An 18644-nucleotide genomic window follows, 5' to 3' on the forward strand; every position below is an offset into this window, starting at 1 on the left:
AAGTATTTTTTTCTGTTACCATAGATGAATTTAGGACCATTTTTCCAAATTATAATCTGCCAAACAGGAATAAGATTCTAAATGTTGAGAACTTGAAGTGATGGTACAGAGGTTGGTTTCTATGGAGTTGTCTTTTCTGAGTCCCTTAAGTGGCACTACTTTATGCAGGAAGAATCCCAAGTTTATAACTGGCTGGCATTTAAGGTGCATTATCTGGTGACAGAAGGACCCAAGTATCAGAACCCACATTGTTCTGACTATCTAGTTTGGAACCCTTTATACCCCTTGTCACTGGATGAGACTAAAAGGCCAATGTTGTTCACAGACAAGATCAAAGTGGAAACTGAAATTCCCCAGGTCTGGGGCAATTTAGTCCTTTGTCACTAATCAATTGACATCTGCACACCTCAATTCCTGTGTACTCCTGCCAGTTTGTAAGAGCAAAACAGGTTGTGAATTTCTGATATAGAAGACCAGCAGTCTGGTTTTCTCTAGATAGATAGATGATAGAAGATAATACATAGATGATAGGTAGGTAGATAAATAGATAGATAGATAGATAGATAGATAGATAGATAGATAGATAGATAGATAGCTGATAGATAAATGGATAGGGTTTGGCTTTGTCACTTGGCCAAGTTAGTTCAGACTTCTGGTCTGTTTATATTTAACTTGTGGTGTTAGGCAGCCTAACAGGTGGAGCAGCTGAGCTACTTCAAGTTGTACACAGGTGGCCCGAGAACCAGCTGAAACACATGCTCTGGCAAGTATTTGTGCCAAGAGTTAGTGCCAGAACCACTTGTGACCTCCTTGAGGGGTCTGAGGATGCTGCATAGGGAATCAACCCACAGGGTTTGATAGCAATACTGCCGTGGTATGTCCCTGAGGAAAAGTCTAGCACCATGCCTCTTTTCATGCAAAGGAATGTATTCTGTCCCAATACTGTGCCTAAGAAAGGAACAGTCCTTGAGCTTCCATAAGGGTTCCTGGGGCCAGTAAAATTACTGGAAGGGGAGATAGAGTGACATTGTTCCTCATTCATCTATCTCCTGTGGTTGGTCCACCTGCTCAGTTTGGCAGGAATAAAAACTAGTTTGGGTTCTAAGTCACTATCTAGATTTTGACACAACCAACAATCAAAGTGATTCTTTAATTTGGACAGGACACCAGTGTAGGGTGAATGTGGAATGTGGACAGTTTGTCTGTTTTGTATAAAGCTAAATGTAGTTTTAGCCTATGATCCAGCAATCATGCTTCTAGTAATCTATCTGACTGAATTGAAAATTTATGTCTACACAAAGCTGCACACGAATGATTGTACAAGCTTCATTCATAATTGCTGAAACTGGAAGCAAGCAGGGTTTTCTCTCCCAGGTGGATGAATGAGCCACCTCTTGTCCACACACACACACACTCACAGGAACACTATCTGGCAATGGAAGGATAAGCATTCAAACCACAAAGAGTCATAAATGAATCTTTTTGAAAAATGGATGAGACGTCACACATCATGAAATTAACTATTTTCATTAGAACAAGTGAGTGGCATTCAGCGTTACCATGCTGTGCAATGACCTCCTCTATCTAGTTCCCAAACCCTTTGCTTCCCAGTCTGCACTGAATATGTCAATGCCTTCTGAGGGAATCTTGCCACCTTACAATACAAAAAAGTTGTCTGGTCTAAGGACATGGATGTCTTAATATTTATTTAGGGCTTCTTTTTTTATGTTTTGTAGTTCTCTGTGTACATGTCTTTCCTGTCCTTGGTTAACTTTATTCCGGAGTATTTAATTCTTTTAGGTGCTATTTTAAATGGAACACTTTCTTAATTTCCTTTCTGAAATGTCCATGACTGTTGTGAATGAACCTTAAACGCATATGGCTAAGTGAAAAAATCCTGTCTTAAAAGACTACACACTGTTTGATGTCATTTACAAGCCATTGTGCTAAGGGAATATGGTAGTTCAGCTAAACCTGTCTCTACACAGATCCCCACATCCCTCTTGAAGCTTCTAGGACTGAAGCCACGCTCTGTCCCTACACAGGACCCCACATGCCAAATGAAGCTCCCAGTGCTGAGATTGGGCGGGGGGCAATATCCAGGTCACCATGTACCACCAAGCTCCTGGAACTGAAGCCAGGCTGGGTCTCCACCCACATCCCAGTGTTCTCCTAGAAGCTCCAAGGACTGAGGTCAAACCAGGTCACTACCCATATCCTCAAGTAGCCCCTTAAGCTCCCAAGACTGAGAAAAGGCAGGGTCTCTAACCAAGTCAGCAGGGACACCCTGATGCTTTCAAAACAAAGGCCAGGCTGAGTATCTACCCAAGTTTACAAGGCACCCTGAAACTTCCAGGACTGAGGACAGGCCTTTATCCAGGTCTCCACATGTCTCCTAAAGTTCACAGACCGGCCTGAGTCTTCACTCAGGTCCCCATGTCCTAGTGTTTGCAGAACACCGTCAGGTCTAAATGTACTCAGTGTACACAGAATATGAAGAAATGTACATTTACCATGTAGACAGAATTTGGTCAATTTGAACTAGCTTAGGGCTGCTCTCCAAGGAGGCACAGGTCACACACATCTGTCCATTAACTTTGGGCAGGAGAACTAGGGCTTACATTCCTTGGGGAATAAACCAACATTAGGCTCTGCACTTTAACCACATCAGGAAACTGAACAAAATCTTTCTGCCGTTAAACATTTCAACATGCAAGACAAAAAATAGTACCCATTGCTCTGGTCATGTGATGGTCAGAAACCAAGGCTAAGCCAGGAGTTTCTTGTAGTGCAGCCGGTCTCCTGCAAGGACAGGCAAGAAGTGGCCTGATTTCAGTATCCTGGGCTCCCAGCAGGAGGCGGCCACACTGGATTGCTGAGCAGGACAGGCCTGCACAGCAGAAGCGGTGAGAGGCTGTCAGGCCATCCTGTCAGCTGATCCTGGGTGGAGACCAGCCCTACACAGAGGCCTCTCCTCCCCCCACCCCCACCCCCCACTGCAATAGCTCCTGAATAAATCTGCTGTTGCTGCTTTAATCACTGTCTGGCTCTGGTTCTCTTTGAGAGAGGACACAGTAGGAAGAGAAAAGGGGGCCTCTACACACCAGGGAGGGAGGCTGCAGGAGAAACCAACCCTGCCGACACCTTGAACTCAGACCTCCAGGCCCCAGATTCCTTGAGACAATAAATGTCTGCTGTTTATCCACCCAGTCTGTGGTGTTTGCTATGCAGCCCCAGGAAACACACACATCATCGTCTGTGGAGAAGTGGTGAAGAGCTGGGTTTTCATCTGAGCTCCACCACCAATGAGCCACTCTAGGACCAGTTACCCCCACGTCCATGCCTTGGTTTCCCACCTGGAAAATGGGATTGGTAATAGCGCCCATCCCAGAGGGTGGGCCATAGGGTGGATTCCCTGAGCAAAAGCAAGTGAGGTGGGCAGAACTGGGCCCCGTGATAACCATGCAGCATGCTGGCCATCACCCCAATATTCTGGACCCTCTCCTCTGCAGGGGAAGAGTTATGTCTAGTCTGGGGGAGGCCGGCACACAAGCACCATCTCCAGCTGTTAGCAAGACTTTGTGTACAGGTGAGGGGGGATCAAAATTTGTCACCCCAAGTGTACCATTTTGGCATAAGCATCATTCTGAGCTGAAGGTGATGGAGAAGCAGCAAAAAGAAGACCTCTCCTCTCCCCAGCTGCCTGATCCCTTTGAGAGCACGCCTCCCTCTCTCCTGTCCAAGGAAGGGAAAACGAGTCTTACTGTCTGAGACCTCACCGACTGCAGTCTGCAAAACCATCCTCACTAAGTAAGCTTTGTCTTGCCTTGTCCCCCATATATTTACATTCCCACGACTTACTGTCCCTACTAGCTGAAACCTGTTTTCCTTTCTCTTGTCACTTTTCGAGAAACTTATCTCCCTTTGTTAAAATGGCATGGAAGCCCTCAAGTCTAACTGTTTCACTAGGTCTCCACTTCATTTGTGTGAATGGCTCTGTACGCAGACGTGATAAACCTTTTGCTCCTGTTAATCGGTCATTTGCCATTTTAATTTGCTGATCTGTGATACAGACCAAAAGAGAGCAGAGAAAAAGATTTCCTCCCCTCCAGGGCAGCAAGTACCCCAACAGCCAACACCGCCTGGTTCTTGCTCTTCCAGCATAACAAGCGCTGACCCTGAGTATAATGCTTTGGGGAGCCCTGGGAGCCTCCAAGAAAACAGAGCCTGGGGTGGTCTTGGGCTTCCCAACCCTGCAGTTGAGGTCAAAAGAGGGAGAGGTCTCAGGGCCTTAAGATCGGCAGGGCCCCTTTGCCAGCGGAAGAGTAGGAGATCTGTTTGTGGTTTAGCTCAGTCCAAGCCCCTCCTGCATACGTGGCATCCTAGCCGTGAGGTTAAGCAAGGGGTTGGCTTCTTCTCCTCAGACCAGTCTGTGGCCTTTGTGAAATGCCCTGGGATTCATGGTGCTAAAGGTGTCCCAATGCTGTGGCCTCCTGAGACTCCAGGGACACACAGGTCATGCAGGGTGGCCACGCTGGGCTCTGACACAGTGTGAAAACCCACTCTCAGGGCAAGTCTGTCAGGTGAGAAATAGCATCTAATGGCTGTTGTGGGGCTCAGAGGGTGCCTCTGAGTGGGCAGGACAGTTGCAGAATCATCAGAAGAGACTCTCTCTCCGCAGCAGCTCCCCAGAGGAGCCCAGCTGCAGGCAGAGGTGGACCCCACTACTTGGAGCCCTCAGGCCTTGAAACCACCACCCCGGGCCACCCTGGGTGGGACAGACACCTGGGCAGCTTTGGTGATTTCCTGCACCTGCTGCAGGTAGAGCCCGCCCTGTCTTCTTCATGGCCAAGTTCTCACCCCTCCCCGCAGGCCTCCTGGGGGCTAATGGGATAGGGGTGTCCATGGCCGGACTGGAGGTTCCATGGTGGGCTGGAGGCCACACAGCAGGCAGGAAAACTCCCCAGATCCTGCCCATTTACACCTGTCATGATCATGGAATGGCACCCAGTGCGCCAGGCTATCGCTGTGGTAGATGGTGCAGTGGTCCAGGGGCCAGGCGAGCCTGTTGGGGATGCCCAGCCCAGGCAGGTGTCTAACTTCTAAGCAGCCAGCATAATGTCCAGGGATCCCTAACCATGCTCCTAAATTCCCGGGGAGGAGGCCTCAGCAAGTTCCCTGGCAAGACCAAGAGGTCCACCAGCAGCATCTCCCTCCCCCAACTAAGTTTCAGCAAGAAAATTTTGGCTACTTTGAGTAAAACTGTTGTAAATATTCATGTGTAAGCCTTTGTGCACATATTTTTCATTTCATTTGGCAAAAAAAAAAAATCCTAAAGAGTTACTAGGTCATGTTGCATTTTTGTTTTAAGGAACTACTTGACAAATTTCCAACATGTTGGTACCATTTCCACCAGGAATAGAGAGTCCCAGTTGTTCCAAAGCTTCACCAACATTTGCTATGTCCATCTTTCTAATTTCCACTGCCCACTAGAGCCTCCCCACTCTGAGATTCAGAAAACCGGAGGATCCACCAAAAGGAGCCCATCCCTGTGCTATGTTGCAAGCCAGCTTAGATCTGCTCTTTTGGCCTTGAAATGAGACCTGTGGGAAATGGGACCTGAGATTCCCCTAAAGATGGCATTCTGCAAGGTTTCCACAAGACCCCTTTCTACCCTGTCTGAATAAATTACTAGTAAACACCTGTTGCCTTCACTCCAGGAACAGTCTGGGAAGCTGATCATCTGAGTAGCCAAGTAACTGCCCAGAAGCACAGGCATGGCGTCACAGAGGCAGGGGAGGAGGATGTTCTCTGCCTCCGCCCCACCAAGTGGCTGCCAGCGCCCAGCCCTTTCCATGCCACCCTCCCCCCAGCCAGGGCCCCACCAAGTGGCTGCCAGCGCCCAGCACTTTCCATGCCACCCTCCCTCCAACCAGGACACCAGCTCACAGAGCCTCCTCTTAGGTGGTTTCCCTTTGCAAAAACTTCCCTCCACCAGGATATGCATTACAAAACCTTCCTTTAGCAGGATTCATCTTATAATTCGGTTTTGGAGGCCACCCAAGAGGCCTGTCTCCCTGAAGCCAGCTCAGCCTAGTTCATCAGGGCAGCTTTTCTGGGACACACTCATCTCTTGTTCATCCACTCCCAGCTCAGACCCAGAAAGACCCCCTCAGGTCTCGTGCCCCACGGCACTGCCTAGAGGCCCAGTCACTCCCATCCTGCAAGGTCCCTCCCTCCCCTGTCCCCTGCAGAGCCACCAGGAGCTCCCATCTGCCCGAGGCAGGCTGTCTGCTCTGTCCTGGGGGAGCCTCTGTGGTCATCCACTCCCAGCTCAGACCCAGAAAGACCCCTTCACACCATGAACCCCATGTCTCTGTCTGGGCCCCTGCTTCCCTCCTGCTTGGTCCCTCATTCCTTTCAGGGTCACCAGGAGCTCCCACTTACCTGAGGCAGGCTGTCTGCTCTGTCCTGGGGAGGCCTCTGCTGACAGGCCAAAGAAACAGGAAATACCCTAGGGGGCCACCCTCACCCAGCACAGCAGCCATCATCTGACTTCGTCACTCTGGATGGGCTCTGGGTGCGGTTCAGGGTCCCACAACATCTCCTGGTTCTCATCACATCCCAGCACAGTCCAGAAGCGAATCACTAAGCAACTCTGTGCCAGCATGCCCCTCTCAACACACGGGGCTCACGTGGGCAGCCCCCCGGCAGGGCTCAGTGCACAAGAACCATGCAAGTAGTCCTTACTGCAGGATACCCTGGGCTCCACCTGGCGCTCAGAGCCGACCCTGAACTAACAAGTGACAGCTCCCGGGCACACCTGTGACCCTGGGCCCCACTCTGCGTGGCCCCTCCACCGGTTCTTCCAGAGGCTTCTAGGTGCCGGGGTCTGGGGCCTCTCTCCGTTGAACCCCTTCTTTTCCTGACTCCTGGATTTCTCTTGTGAGAAAAGGGTTTTCTTGAAATTGTCTACCGCTCATGGACCAGTTGAAATGATTAGAAAACAAGCCAGAGCTGCAGGCCCACATCTGCCCTGACCCTCAGAACCCCACACCCGTTCCTAGGACCTGGACAGCACAGTGGGGCCTGTTTTCCACAACTGTAAGCCCCTGACTGGGGAGGACTGACTGACCCAGGCTGCCCGACCCCGCCGGCTAGCACTTCCCACGTGTGCCAGGGTTGAGGTCTGTACAAATGCCTCCTCCTTGGAGCTAAAGCAACTGCAGGTATACCTGAGGCCATAGTCCCTGCCTGGTCAGTGGCAGTGGGGCTGGGCTGGTGGGAGGGAGGGAGGGGCCAGGGCTACGCAGGTGGCCCGCTCCGAGTGGGCCTCTGCTGGACCTTCCATGTGAGTTGCTGGGGGGCCTCCTACTAAGGAAGAGAATGTTCCTCCCTGTGCTTTTGGAAGTTCTCCCCAGGCAAAAATGAGGACACAAGAGAAAAGGCCATAAGGGCCAGGAAAGGAAGGTAACTCAGGTCCAGAAGAGCGCCCAGACCAGGACTGTCCCGTGTGGCCTGCGGGCACCAACTCAGCATGCGTGCTGTCACTAGTGTGGGTCCAAGCCCTTTTCTCCAGCCTCTATGATCCTTGCACATATCCAGGTGGTTTCCCTGGCGGGGATGAATAAACTTCAGGGCAGCTGGCCTGGGAGTGAGCTCACATTTAGTCAGAGATTCCTCTGCACGGGGACGCTCCTTAGGGGGGCTGCTGGCCACATGGGAGAAAATTCCCCACCTCTGGCCAACTTTAGGATTTTTTTTGTACTTGCCTACACCTGATGTCGTTAGAGCCCACCCCATCCCTACTTCAAGGCTAAGTTCTTACCCCTCTTTATCTCTTTATAGCCCTCTTGGGGGCTAATGGGATACATGTGTCCATGGCAGAACTGTGGGCCCATGACTGGATTGGGGAGTTCATGGCAGGATTAGGGGAACCATGGTGGGTTGGAAGCCACATGGCAGGCAGCGGGGCTCCCACTGATCTTGCCCATCGATAGGTCACGGTTGTAGGCCTGCACACAGTACATCAAGCTCCTGCGTGGTAGAAAGTACAGTGGTCCAGGGACCAGTCCAGTCCATTGGGGATGCCCAGCCCATGCAGGTGTCCGACCAATGAGTGATCAGCCTAGGGCTTGTACAGGGGGCCCTGGCAGTGCTCCCACACTTCCAGGGACCATTTGCTCTGCTTCCCCACTCCTGACACTAGCTGACACACAGTCATGATGCCGTGACTCTGGCTGCCAGATGTCCAGTCAGGAGGGCCCCAGAAGCAGCACCTGGCACCAGAGAAGATCTGTCTTTTGATGGGCAGTGGACACATGGGATATTAGGACTTTGCTTTGTGTCTAGAAACACTGAGATTCTTTGAAGCTGGCCTGCCCATGTAGACTGGAAACTCGTTGCACATCCAAGTTACTCAGGACCAACATCTGCACCTCCCAGTACCCACGTCCCACCAACCCATGTTCCTAGTGTGGATATCCATGTACACAAGCTGCTCTGTGTCCTCTTCCCACATGGGATGCCTTCCCACCTCTGCTTCCCCTGACAAGTGCCCAGAACTCACATGTCCTGGGAAGGAAGGGGACTAAGGAGAGGATGGCCTGTCCTGTCTGCTCCCTGAGGACCCAGTCACAGGGCTCAGAGGCTGCTGGGCCTTGAGCTCTGGAAGCTCCTAGGTGTGTGATAAACATAAGTACATGAAAGATCTGAACACTAAAATACTAATAGACATCCATGAAAGAAATTGAAGACACAAATAAGTGAGACGACCTTCTGTGCACATGGACTGGAAGAATTCACATTATTAAGATGTTCATACTACACAGTAATTGAGACATGCAATGCAACCCTTGCCAAATTTCCAATAGCTTTTCTTAAAAACAGAAATTGAACAAATTCCCCTCAGATTTGTACAGAACCAAAAAAAAAAACAAAAAAACAAAAAAACAAAAAAAAACCCCAAATAGTCAATGTAATCATGACAAAGAAGAAAGCCAGAGGCTTTGCCTTACTGGCTTCAATCTGTATGACCAAGCTACAGGAACTAACACTGTATGGTGCTGACATAGACACTGAAGTACAGACCAATGGGTCAGAAGAGAGAGCCCAGAAACAAGCCCTCATGAATACAGTCAAGCGACATTTATCAGGGGAACCCAGAACCATCCACGGGGAAGGAATAGTTTCTTCAACACGGGGGGTTGAGCTAACCAGATAACTATGTGCAGATAAAATTAATCGGACCCCTACTTACATAACTCACAAAAAAATTAACTCAAATGTATTAAAGACTTGAACGTAAGACCTGACCCCATAAAAATCCTAGAACACAATCTAGGGAAGGAACTCCTGGACAGTGGCCTTGCCAATATTTGTTTAGATACGACACCAAAAGCAAAGGCAACTAAAGCCCAAAGGATCACATGAAGCTATATCAAACTCAAAAGCTTCGCCAATGCCAAAGGAACAATAAAAATATGAAAAGTTAGCCTGTGGAACAGGAGAAACTATTTGTAAACTGTGATTCAGACAAGGCATTAATATCAAAGTTCTATAAAAGGCTCATTCAACTCAAGAACAAAAAAATAAACTATGAAAAGGGCAGAGAAACTGAATGGGCACATTCCAAAGAAGTCATCCATAAGGCCGACGAGTGCATAAAAAGCTGCTCCATGTAACTAGTCATCAGAAAGCTGCAACTTAAATCCATAAAGGGAGGAAGGAAGAAAGAAAGGCAGGCAAGGAGGGAGGGAGGGAGGGAGGGAGGGAGGAGGGCAGATGTCAGCTCACACTTGGTTGGCTGCCATCGAGAAGACAAGGCATGACAAGACTCGCCCCAGATGTGAGGAGGAAGACAGCAGTGTCCGACGTCAGTGACATGAGGAATCTTAAAAAGAGAAAATGTCAAAGCAGAGTAGACTGGTGACTAACAGGGGTCAGGGGGTGGGGGAATTGAGGACATACGTTCTTAGGGCGCAGCGTACAACCAGCAGCGGAGTAAGTTAGTGCTGGAGATCTAACGCACGGCGCGCAAGTATAGTCGACACTGCTGTATTACAAACTTCAACCTTTCCAAGGAACTAGAGTTTAAGTTTATCACCACAAAATGAAATGGTAATTGTAGGAGCTGCTGGAGGTGCTGGGTAACGCTCTGGTGGGCATCACATTACAAGGTGTCAATGTATGAAATCACCCCTTTGCACACTGACACATGCGATGTTACACATCAATGATATCGCAATTAAATTTTAAACAAATGAATGTTAAATAAATGAGGTTCAAAGGGAAGAGAAAGAAAAGCAGACCTAAGCACAGCGCCCCGTAGTGCGGGAAGGTTAGGTCAAACGCTGAAAGCACTGCCTCCTGAGGAGAAAAGGCCCGGACTCCCGCCTGAGCCCCTGGGAGCCTGCGCCCTGAAGGAGAGCTTCCCGCACACACGCGGGAACCCGGGCTGAAGCGCCTCAGCCCCTGGGGGGAGCACAGGGATCTGGCCGGGCCGTGCTTCTTAGGGACCACTGGGGTCGCTCCTCTCCGCAGGACAGTCACATTACCCAGAACCCCCATAGATTTTAGGCACCACCTCAGGACTTCAGTCAGAAACTATGAGCCATAGGAGCCATAGGAGCCATGATAGGAGAACCAGAAGTCAGAAAGGGAAGACAAAGGGACAACAGAAAGAGATTCAAAGAGATCAAGAGCGGGTGCGCATCAAGCACTGAACTTGGAATGCAGACGAGCCCCAGGGAGAGGAGCACTGACCCCTTGTACAGAGACCCCCCCAGGCCACGTGGGGAAGCCTGCAGTTTGGCTGCAGGAAGGAGGCCAGTAAAAGGTGCGAGGAGGGTGACGCTGCGTCAACAAACAATTCACAGCAGAGGGTGTGAGATTAGGTGGGTGTTTAATTCATCTGGCCTCTCATTGAAATTTCTCATTAATAGCCACCCGTCAAGAATGGAATACGCTGACAGCAGCACAGCACCGGGTTGTCAGAGTAGGTTTGTGGCTCGTCATGGGGAGAATTCAGAGATGAGACCTGGACGTCAAGAAAGTAAAGTGGGGGCTTATTACTCAGCGACAGTCTTCTCTCCAAGGGAGATGGGCTGTCCTGGGTGAGTAGCTGCGCTGAGTGTTTGGCAAGCTGTTGATACGGTGTTTAAAAGTGAATGGGCAGGATGTTCACTGGGAAGGGAGAGGTTGTGGTTGTAGTTCTTGATTTTCATTCCAGCTCCACCCTCCCAAGGCAGGAGGAATTTTTGTCCTTCTTTAGTCTTGACTGCAATGTCATGATATCAGTGCATGATGGGTACTTCTCATCTGCAGGGCCAGTTTTATTGTAGCAAGAGCATAATGAGCAAAACGTTACATTCAGATGCACACAGTTCCAGCCTTCTCCCACCTTTCTTTGTCTGCCTCCAGGGGATTTGTCAACCCGAAGCGTGTGGTATTTTATCAGTCCGGAAGCTCCTACTTTTCTTTCTTTGTCGCAGGACGCCCGTTGTTCACAAAACGTAAGGATTCCTGCCATTTGGTACACGTTCCCCTTTCTCTGCTTACATCGAGCTATCCGGCTGCTCGAACAAATGGACTGGAGTACCTTAAATGCAGACTGAAAGCTGGAAGTTGGTAGGCAGTTCAAAGATAGTGTTGGGGGTTGAGAGGTTCTTGTCTTGCTGCAGGAAGAATTCAAGACAAGACACAGGGTTAAGAAAGCAAAGCAAGGATTCAAGGACAGATGGCACACTGTCGAGGAAAGAGCAGGCAGACCCAGGTGGGTGGCTGCTCTGAGTTTCCTTGGCAAGGTCAGTATATGAGTGTGAAAAGGAACGGGAAGAATATTCCTCAGTGGGGAGGGGTTTGGGGCCATCCTTCCTGACCTGCATCCCGGCTCCACCTTCCCAGGTGGGGAGGAGGCAGTTTTCCTCCTTATTCGCCTTGACTGGCAAGTTGGATGAGGTCATAGTGAACAAAATGTTACACTTGGATGGGGGTATCATAAACAAAAAGTTACACTTGTATGGAAATCCTAATGATCGAAAGGTTACAATCGGATGGCGGGGATTCCTGTCCTGTCCCACCCTTCTGCCTCCAGGACGCTTATCAACCCAGAAGGCATTTTATTTTTCAATCTGTCCAGAGGATCCTATTTTTCTTGGTCTGTCCCAGGACCCCCACGGTTTACAAGATGTGTGGTTTTCTGCCATTTGCACATCTCCCCACTTCTCTGCTCCTATCTAGCTACCTGCCTGCTCTAACAATAGGACAGTACGATGAATTTGGAGACAAGAGGTTAGGGTTTCAAAACAGCGTCCATAGAGGCAGGACCGCTTTAAGTGTACACATTTAAGGAAACCCTGAAAACAAATGTTACAACAGACCAAAAGGGAGTTTCTGTGGATAATGCGGGAAGTGCTACGTTCTTAGTTTGCTGGGAGTTTCTGTCCTTTGAATTCCCTGCTACGTACCTGTATGGCATGGGGAATGGTCTACATAATTTTAAAGGTTAATTTATAATAAAAATGCTTTCTTACTACTTACACATTTTATTGTACTAATTTTGCTTCACATTGTAAAATAATAGTTCACTCAACATTGATTGGATACAGAAGGAGACTGGTTTTGCACCCCGGCAGGGTGAGCTGAAGACTGCTGTCTGTTACTCACCACTAATTCCTCAGTTCAAGTTCACTGAAAGTGCGTTGAAATGTAGGTGCGGGGAGGGAGAAAGTCACATTCACAGAGTTCCCCTGGATGCTGGAGTCCTCGATAAGCACATCTACTTAGTTTTCTGATGGAATTTCGTCGAACGCAACATTCCACCTCCTGATCCCAGTGCCCCACTTTGGGAAATTAGGTCTCCCGGGTGTCCTAGTTTACACTAGATGCGAGTTGAGCCCACATCTCTCTCACCCCACAGCCCACAGCCCACAGCCCACCGGAAGGGGACAGACGAAGCTGCTTGGGAGCAGCCCTCCCTCTATTTCCCTGGACCCATTCTGGGTTTAGAGAAGGAGAGATCACCTAGAGGAAGAGGAAAACCCCAGTGTTCAGGAGCACTAATTTAGAGACATGTCATGAGTCTGTGCCTAAAGCCGCCCATGGCAACTTTTGTTAATAGTGGGAGCGGCAAACTCAGGTCAGGACCCAGCTGCCGACCCCCATCTCCTCTGCTGGCCAAAGTCTCAGGCTTGATACTCCCTCTGAGAGTTTATGAAATATCAGAGGACAGAAACAGATGATTTTTCAAGATTTATTTCACAGGGGTGATCAGCGACCTATCAAAGAGTCCTGAGGTGAGAACGTCAATGCCTCCTCACCACCCCTGATGTGTGGAAGTCCTCCAGTGTCTCTTGGAGGGTTCTGGAATGTGAAAATCATCTTTGCCATCCCATTACAGATTTTATCAGAGATCTTACTTCTATATTGCCTCTGGCTGTACAGGGGTTGGCAGGCTGGTTTATAATTTATTTTGCACCTGTTGTCGCTTCATGAACTGTGGAGGTCTTGATAACTTTTACATTTGTGGCTACGCCCAAGAGGAGAGCAGCTATGAAGGCATAGATGCGACCGAAGACCACTCTCAAATATACCACTGATTCTTGGCTTTGTTTTACTGACCGCATCATTCTTGGTGGGGATCCGCTGTCTTGGCTCCCTCCAGCACCTTTATCTGCACAATATGGAGGGTCCCAGCCTACATGGCAATGGCAATTCCTTCTGTTGTTGCAAATTCCTCTAAAACTGCATTTCTCAGGGTTACAGTCATATGTTATCGCAGCTATAGAAGCATTGCAGAAGTTATTCTCACAGAACTTTCCAGGGGCACAGGGGGTACCGTTTCTCACATGACCAACATCATTTATCCCTGTTGCTATGTGTGTGTCTAATCCCCAGCACCACACCTGTGAGATCTTTGACTGATGGAACGAGGCGTGGTCTGGCAGCCGGGGAAGGTGTGTGACGTTGCCGCACTGCAGCCTTCCACACTTTATGTCTGCATTCTGACAAGGGTTAAAAGTCATTAGAGGAGCTCTTCTTGAACAGTGTCCAAATCGAGTGGCCTTTGTATTTATTGTATAGCAGCTGTCGTCGGCATTCACAGCGTGTCTTCCAAAGATCTCTTGGCAGTGCATGGTGCGGTCAGTGCAGTTTCCATGATAGCAGTAGCCCTCCTCGGTACAGGGGGTTCCATCTTGCAGATAAAAGTTCTGGGGGCATAGGTAAGTACCCCCAGGGCAGTACTCGGGGAGGTCACATATATTTTGGATTGGTCTGCACAGCGTTCCAGGCGTAGCGTACGTACAGTTTGTACAGCACATTTCTTTATCACAAACAGATCCTCTCTTAAGGGAACAGTCAGTGTTACAGCATGTGTTGCTATAACACTGCTTTAAGGAGCCACAGTCACATCTCTCTGAACCCTCCACTACAGAGTTTCCACAACGTACATTTATCAGGCTTGCATTAAATGTCTTCCAAACCGTGTCAAATATACAATGGCCTTGAGTTTTCACTATGTTCCGCCAGTGTATGATGGAGCAGTCACTGAAGGCGTCTGTCAAAGCAGCGTAGGGTGACATAATGCAGACGGTCCTTCTCATGCAAGTGCAATCTTCAGAATCAAAATACAGACCAAAACTTCTCCCAGTGTACCGGGCTGCTAAGATACTTACCATTAAGTGATGTCTGCCTAGGTAACCAACAAAGAGTATGTCATGCATATTGCATGTACGATACAGTGGTGGGTCAAAGGACGCGGGTCCATGTTTAATCACTATGAAGGATGAAACGGGTCTGACAGTTGGTCTAAGGTTAGTTCTGTGATACACAGCATATGGGCTTTCATACACACGATAATCATTCATAGTTGTTGGATCTCTCACATTATATACTAGGACTGCAGTGACAAAGTACCTTATGTTAAGACCTGCATACATGGAGTCCATTAAGTTAGCCATATGTAACATGTAGTTTACACACCGTGTTACATTTTGGAATACACGATACATTGTATTGGAAAATTGAGCAAATCCTCTGATAACTCCTATATGCGGGGCAAAGTACCTAGAATTCAAATAATGGTGGCGGGCTTCACTGATACCAGCTTCAGGGAACAGGGGGTCCCCATTCTGCCTGTCTTTCAGGCTATGCACAGGTCCCATTGTATCGGCGTCTGCCACTATCTGAGAAACCACATGTTCAAATGTTTTAGAATACCTGAGGGGTTTTATTTCATAGGCAAGGTCATCCAGCTTCATAATACCTTCAAGACCCCCATAGCACGTGTCCACAGTGACCATGGAGAAAGGAATCCCCTCCACGTAGCCGAGGTGGTAACAGTCTGAAGGGATGAAGGGGAAGTCCATCTGCAAGGCGCCTTGCTCGTCCTGAGTCAGCAGCAGCAGCTGTCCAGGCCAAAAGATGTTCTTGCTCTTCATGTGCATAACGTGCCTCTGGCCCCCGAAGTACAGGCTGTAGGAGAGCCATCCTGGCATCTGAACGCCCTTGCCGTGGTGGAGCTCCTTCCTGGGTATCACCACCTCCGAGGAGATGTAGCGCCATGAGGGATGGCCTTGAGAACACTGGACTGGAGCCAGCATGGCCCAGAATCCAAGCAGCAAGAGGGCTGTCCTCCGAGTGACCTGGCTCTCTGCCAGCTTTGTGCCCCTGTTGAGGGACATCTGTCAATGAGAACAGGTGAAAAGAGGATCCCAGAGAAGCCAGGTCTGACCCATCTGTTGTGGCCACCTCCGGTCAAGGGGACACTGACAATGAACAAAGCCCGCCTGGGCCTGCCAGCACTTACCCCTGGGTGGGTCTCCTACCATAGTTAGGTAACAGTCAACAGGTGTGGCAGTGGGTGGGGTCTGGATATTAACTCAGCCAGGGCTGAACTGGAAAAGTGGGAAGGCTGTGTCTGTGAATGCTGGCATGGAAATGGGAGGTGACTGGGCCAGTATGTAATGTAAATTAATGCTTCCCCAATGCTCTGTAAAACCCTTCAGTGTCCACCATCTGTTGCCCCTAAATGACAAGATTTGATTTTCCTTGCTCCAACTGTTCAGGACAGACTCTGTTCCTGACTGCCTATGGCCCCAGGCTTGTTCCCTCTAAGCATTTTCTGTGTTTCTTTCCTGGAGTGTGGTGGGTTCCTCCTGTGCACGCGCTGGTCCCTTCTCAGTTGAAGACACAAGGACCTGTCTGTTGGTGCCCAAAGTGAGAGTCCAAATACTTCTCATAGTTAAGCAAATTTTGTACTTTTTTGTGCCACATCATGACCAGGAGAAGGTAACTTACTGTCCTCCAAACTAGGAATATTTTCCTTTCATTTTACAAACGTAACCCCAGCATTTAAGCTGAAAGTCACCAAGGACGTACCTTCACGGTAGTCTGTTTACTCCTTGCTTTCTTCCTGTTGGTCAGTATCCTTCCCTTTCTCACAGGCCTGCTCGTCCCTGGTGGATCTAACACATTGTGCCGATCTTCACCTCCAACAGTGTGAGATGCAGGCTTCCAAATTAGAATCTCCACAGAGTTTAGGAGGAGAATAACTGATGTCTAAAAATCTAACGATGTTTTCCTTTCCCCTTTCTTCTATACGGGAGCTTCCCTGTACAGGCCCACAATTTTATTCTCTCAAATTCCCATTGATATTTTGAATGTTATTTCCACCTTTATTATTTACACCCTGTACAACATGACGTATTCTTTTCCCTTTGTTCACCATTTTTTAAATAGACTTTATTTTTTAGAGCAGTTTCAGGTTCACAGCAGAATTGATGAGAAAACACGGAGAGTTTGTACATAGCCCTCCCCTCCCACACATATAACTCCCCTACCCTCAACATCCCTCATCAGTGTGGCAAATTTTGTACAATTGATGAACTAACATGAACACGTTATTTTCAACCAAAGTCCATAGTTTACATTAGGGTTCACTCTTGATTTTGTATATTCTGTGGGTTTTAACAAATGCATAATGCCATGTAGACACAACAATTGTATCGTATAGAATAATTTCATTGACCTAAAACTCCCTTGTGCTCCCATCTGTTCATTCCTCCCTCCCTCCCTCTCCCCAAACCCCTGGAAACCATGAACTTTTTATTCTTCCTGCAGCTGTGCCTTTTCCAGAATGTCATTTGGTTGGAATTGTGTAGTTGAGAGCCTTTTCAGACTGGCTTCTTTCATTTACTAATACGTTTTTTTAATTTTCTTCTCTGTCTTTCATAGCTTGAATGATCAATTTTTTCTTTAGTACACATATATTTTTAAATTGACAAATATGTACTGTTCATTGTTTCTAAGAATGTTTAAGCTTTAGATTTTTAAACTTACATAGTTATCAAATGAATAAAGCCAACCACAAAATAAGAATTAACTCAAAAGTTACATACACCTTGCTATTAACAGTAAAATTATTTACAACTGCCAAGATATGGAAGCATCCTAAGTGTACATCAATAGTTCAATAGATAATGGATATATATATATGCATTATGTGTGTGTGCATATATATGTATATATATATATATGCATTGTGTGTGTGTATAATATATATATATATATATTATACACACACATATATATAATGGAATACAACTCACCCATGGGAAAGAAGGATATTTTTCAATTTGTGGCCCTTCATTCACTTTTTTTTTCACTTCAAAAACCAGAGTTTTATATGTCAAAAACAGCAAAACACCTAGAAATAAACTTAACCAAGGAGGTTACCTATACTTTGAAAATGAAAGTAACACAAAGAAATGGAAAGATTTCTCGTGCTCTTTGGTTGGAAGAATCAACACTATCAAAATGGCCGCACCCCCCCAAAACAACCCACAGATCCAGCGCAACTCCATCAAAATACTCCCAACATTCCTCACAGAACTAGAACGATTCCAAAATTTATAAGAAACCACAGAAGACTTCAAACAGCCAAAGCAATCTTTTGTAGGTCTCTCTTCCTTTTTTTCTCTTTCTTCTTTTTGTTCTCTTTTCTTATGGTTTGATGACTAGAGAAGGTCCTTTAACATTTGTTGTAAAGCTGGTATGCTGGTGCTGAAATCTTTTAGCTTTTGTTTATCTGTGAAGCTTTTGATTTCTCCATCAAGTCTGAAGGAGAGCCCTGCTGGATAGATATTCTTGCTTGTAAGTTTCCCCCTTGCATCACTTTAAATATATTGTGCCGCTCCCTTCTGGCCTGTAGAGTTTCTGCTGAAAAATCAGCTGATAACCTTACGGGAGTTCCCTTGTATGTTATTCGTTGCTTTTCTCTTGTTAATTTTTATATTTTCTACTTATCCTTAATTGTTGTCAATTTGATGACTGTGTGCCTTGGTGTGTTCTTCTTAGGGTTGGTTCTGTGTGGTACCGTCTGCACTCCCAGGACATGGGTGACTCTTCCCTTTCCCAAGTTGGGGAATTTTTTGGTTATTATCTCTTCAAAAATTTTCTCAGGTCCTTTCTCTCTTCTCTTCCTGGGACCCTATAATGCGAATATTAGAGCACTTCGAGTTGTCCCAGAGTTCTCTTAAACTATCCTCATTCCTTTTCATGCTTTTTTCTTTTTTCTGTTCTGCAGTCGTGATTTCCACTAATCTGTCTTCTAGCTCACTGATCTGTTCTTCTGCCTCATTTAG

General features: G+C 47.6%; 1 protein-coding gene across 1 annotated transcript; it reads right to left on the bottom strand.

The window, feature by feature from the left end:
• Window positions 1-2767: 2767 nt before the first annotated feature.
• On the bottom strand, window positions 2768-15683 carry LOC105075134 (disintegrin and metalloproteinase domain-containing protein 21-like). Its single transcript, XM_074374454.1, has 3 exons — window positions 15266-15683; window positions 13478-14776; window positions 2768-2802 (listed from the first exon to the last, which is right to left on the bottom strand). Exons 1-3 carry the CDS (start codon window positions 15681-15683, stop codon window positions 2768-2770), a joined length of 1752 nt encoding a protein of 583 aa, XP_074230555.1.
• Window positions 15684-18644: the final 2961 nt, after the last annotated feature.

Source organism: Camelus bactrianus, chromosome 11, assembly GCF_048773025.1.
Source record: "Camelus bactrianus isolate YW-2024 breed Bactrian camel chromosome 11, ASM4877302v1, whole genome shotgun sequence".
Taxonomy (NCBI): domain Eukaryota; kingdom Metazoa; phylum Chordata; class Mammalia; order Artiodactyla; family Camelidae; genus Camelus; species Camelus bactrianus.

Bases quoted from the DNA above. Each gene is read 5' to 3' on its own strand.
- LOC105075134 (XM_074374454.1), bottom strand. From the start codon at position 15,683: ATGTCCCTCAACAGGGGCACAAAGCTGGCAGAGAGCCAGGTCACTCGG. The intron at 14,777-15,265 runs GTATTATGAAGC...CATCCTTCATAG, and splicing joins GTGCTATGGGGGTCTTGAAG to TGATTAAACATGGACCCGCG. The intron at 2,803-13,477 runs GTGCAAAATAAA...CTGTCCTTGCAG, and splicing joins AGTTCATGAAGCGACAACAG to GAGACCGGCTGCACTACAAG.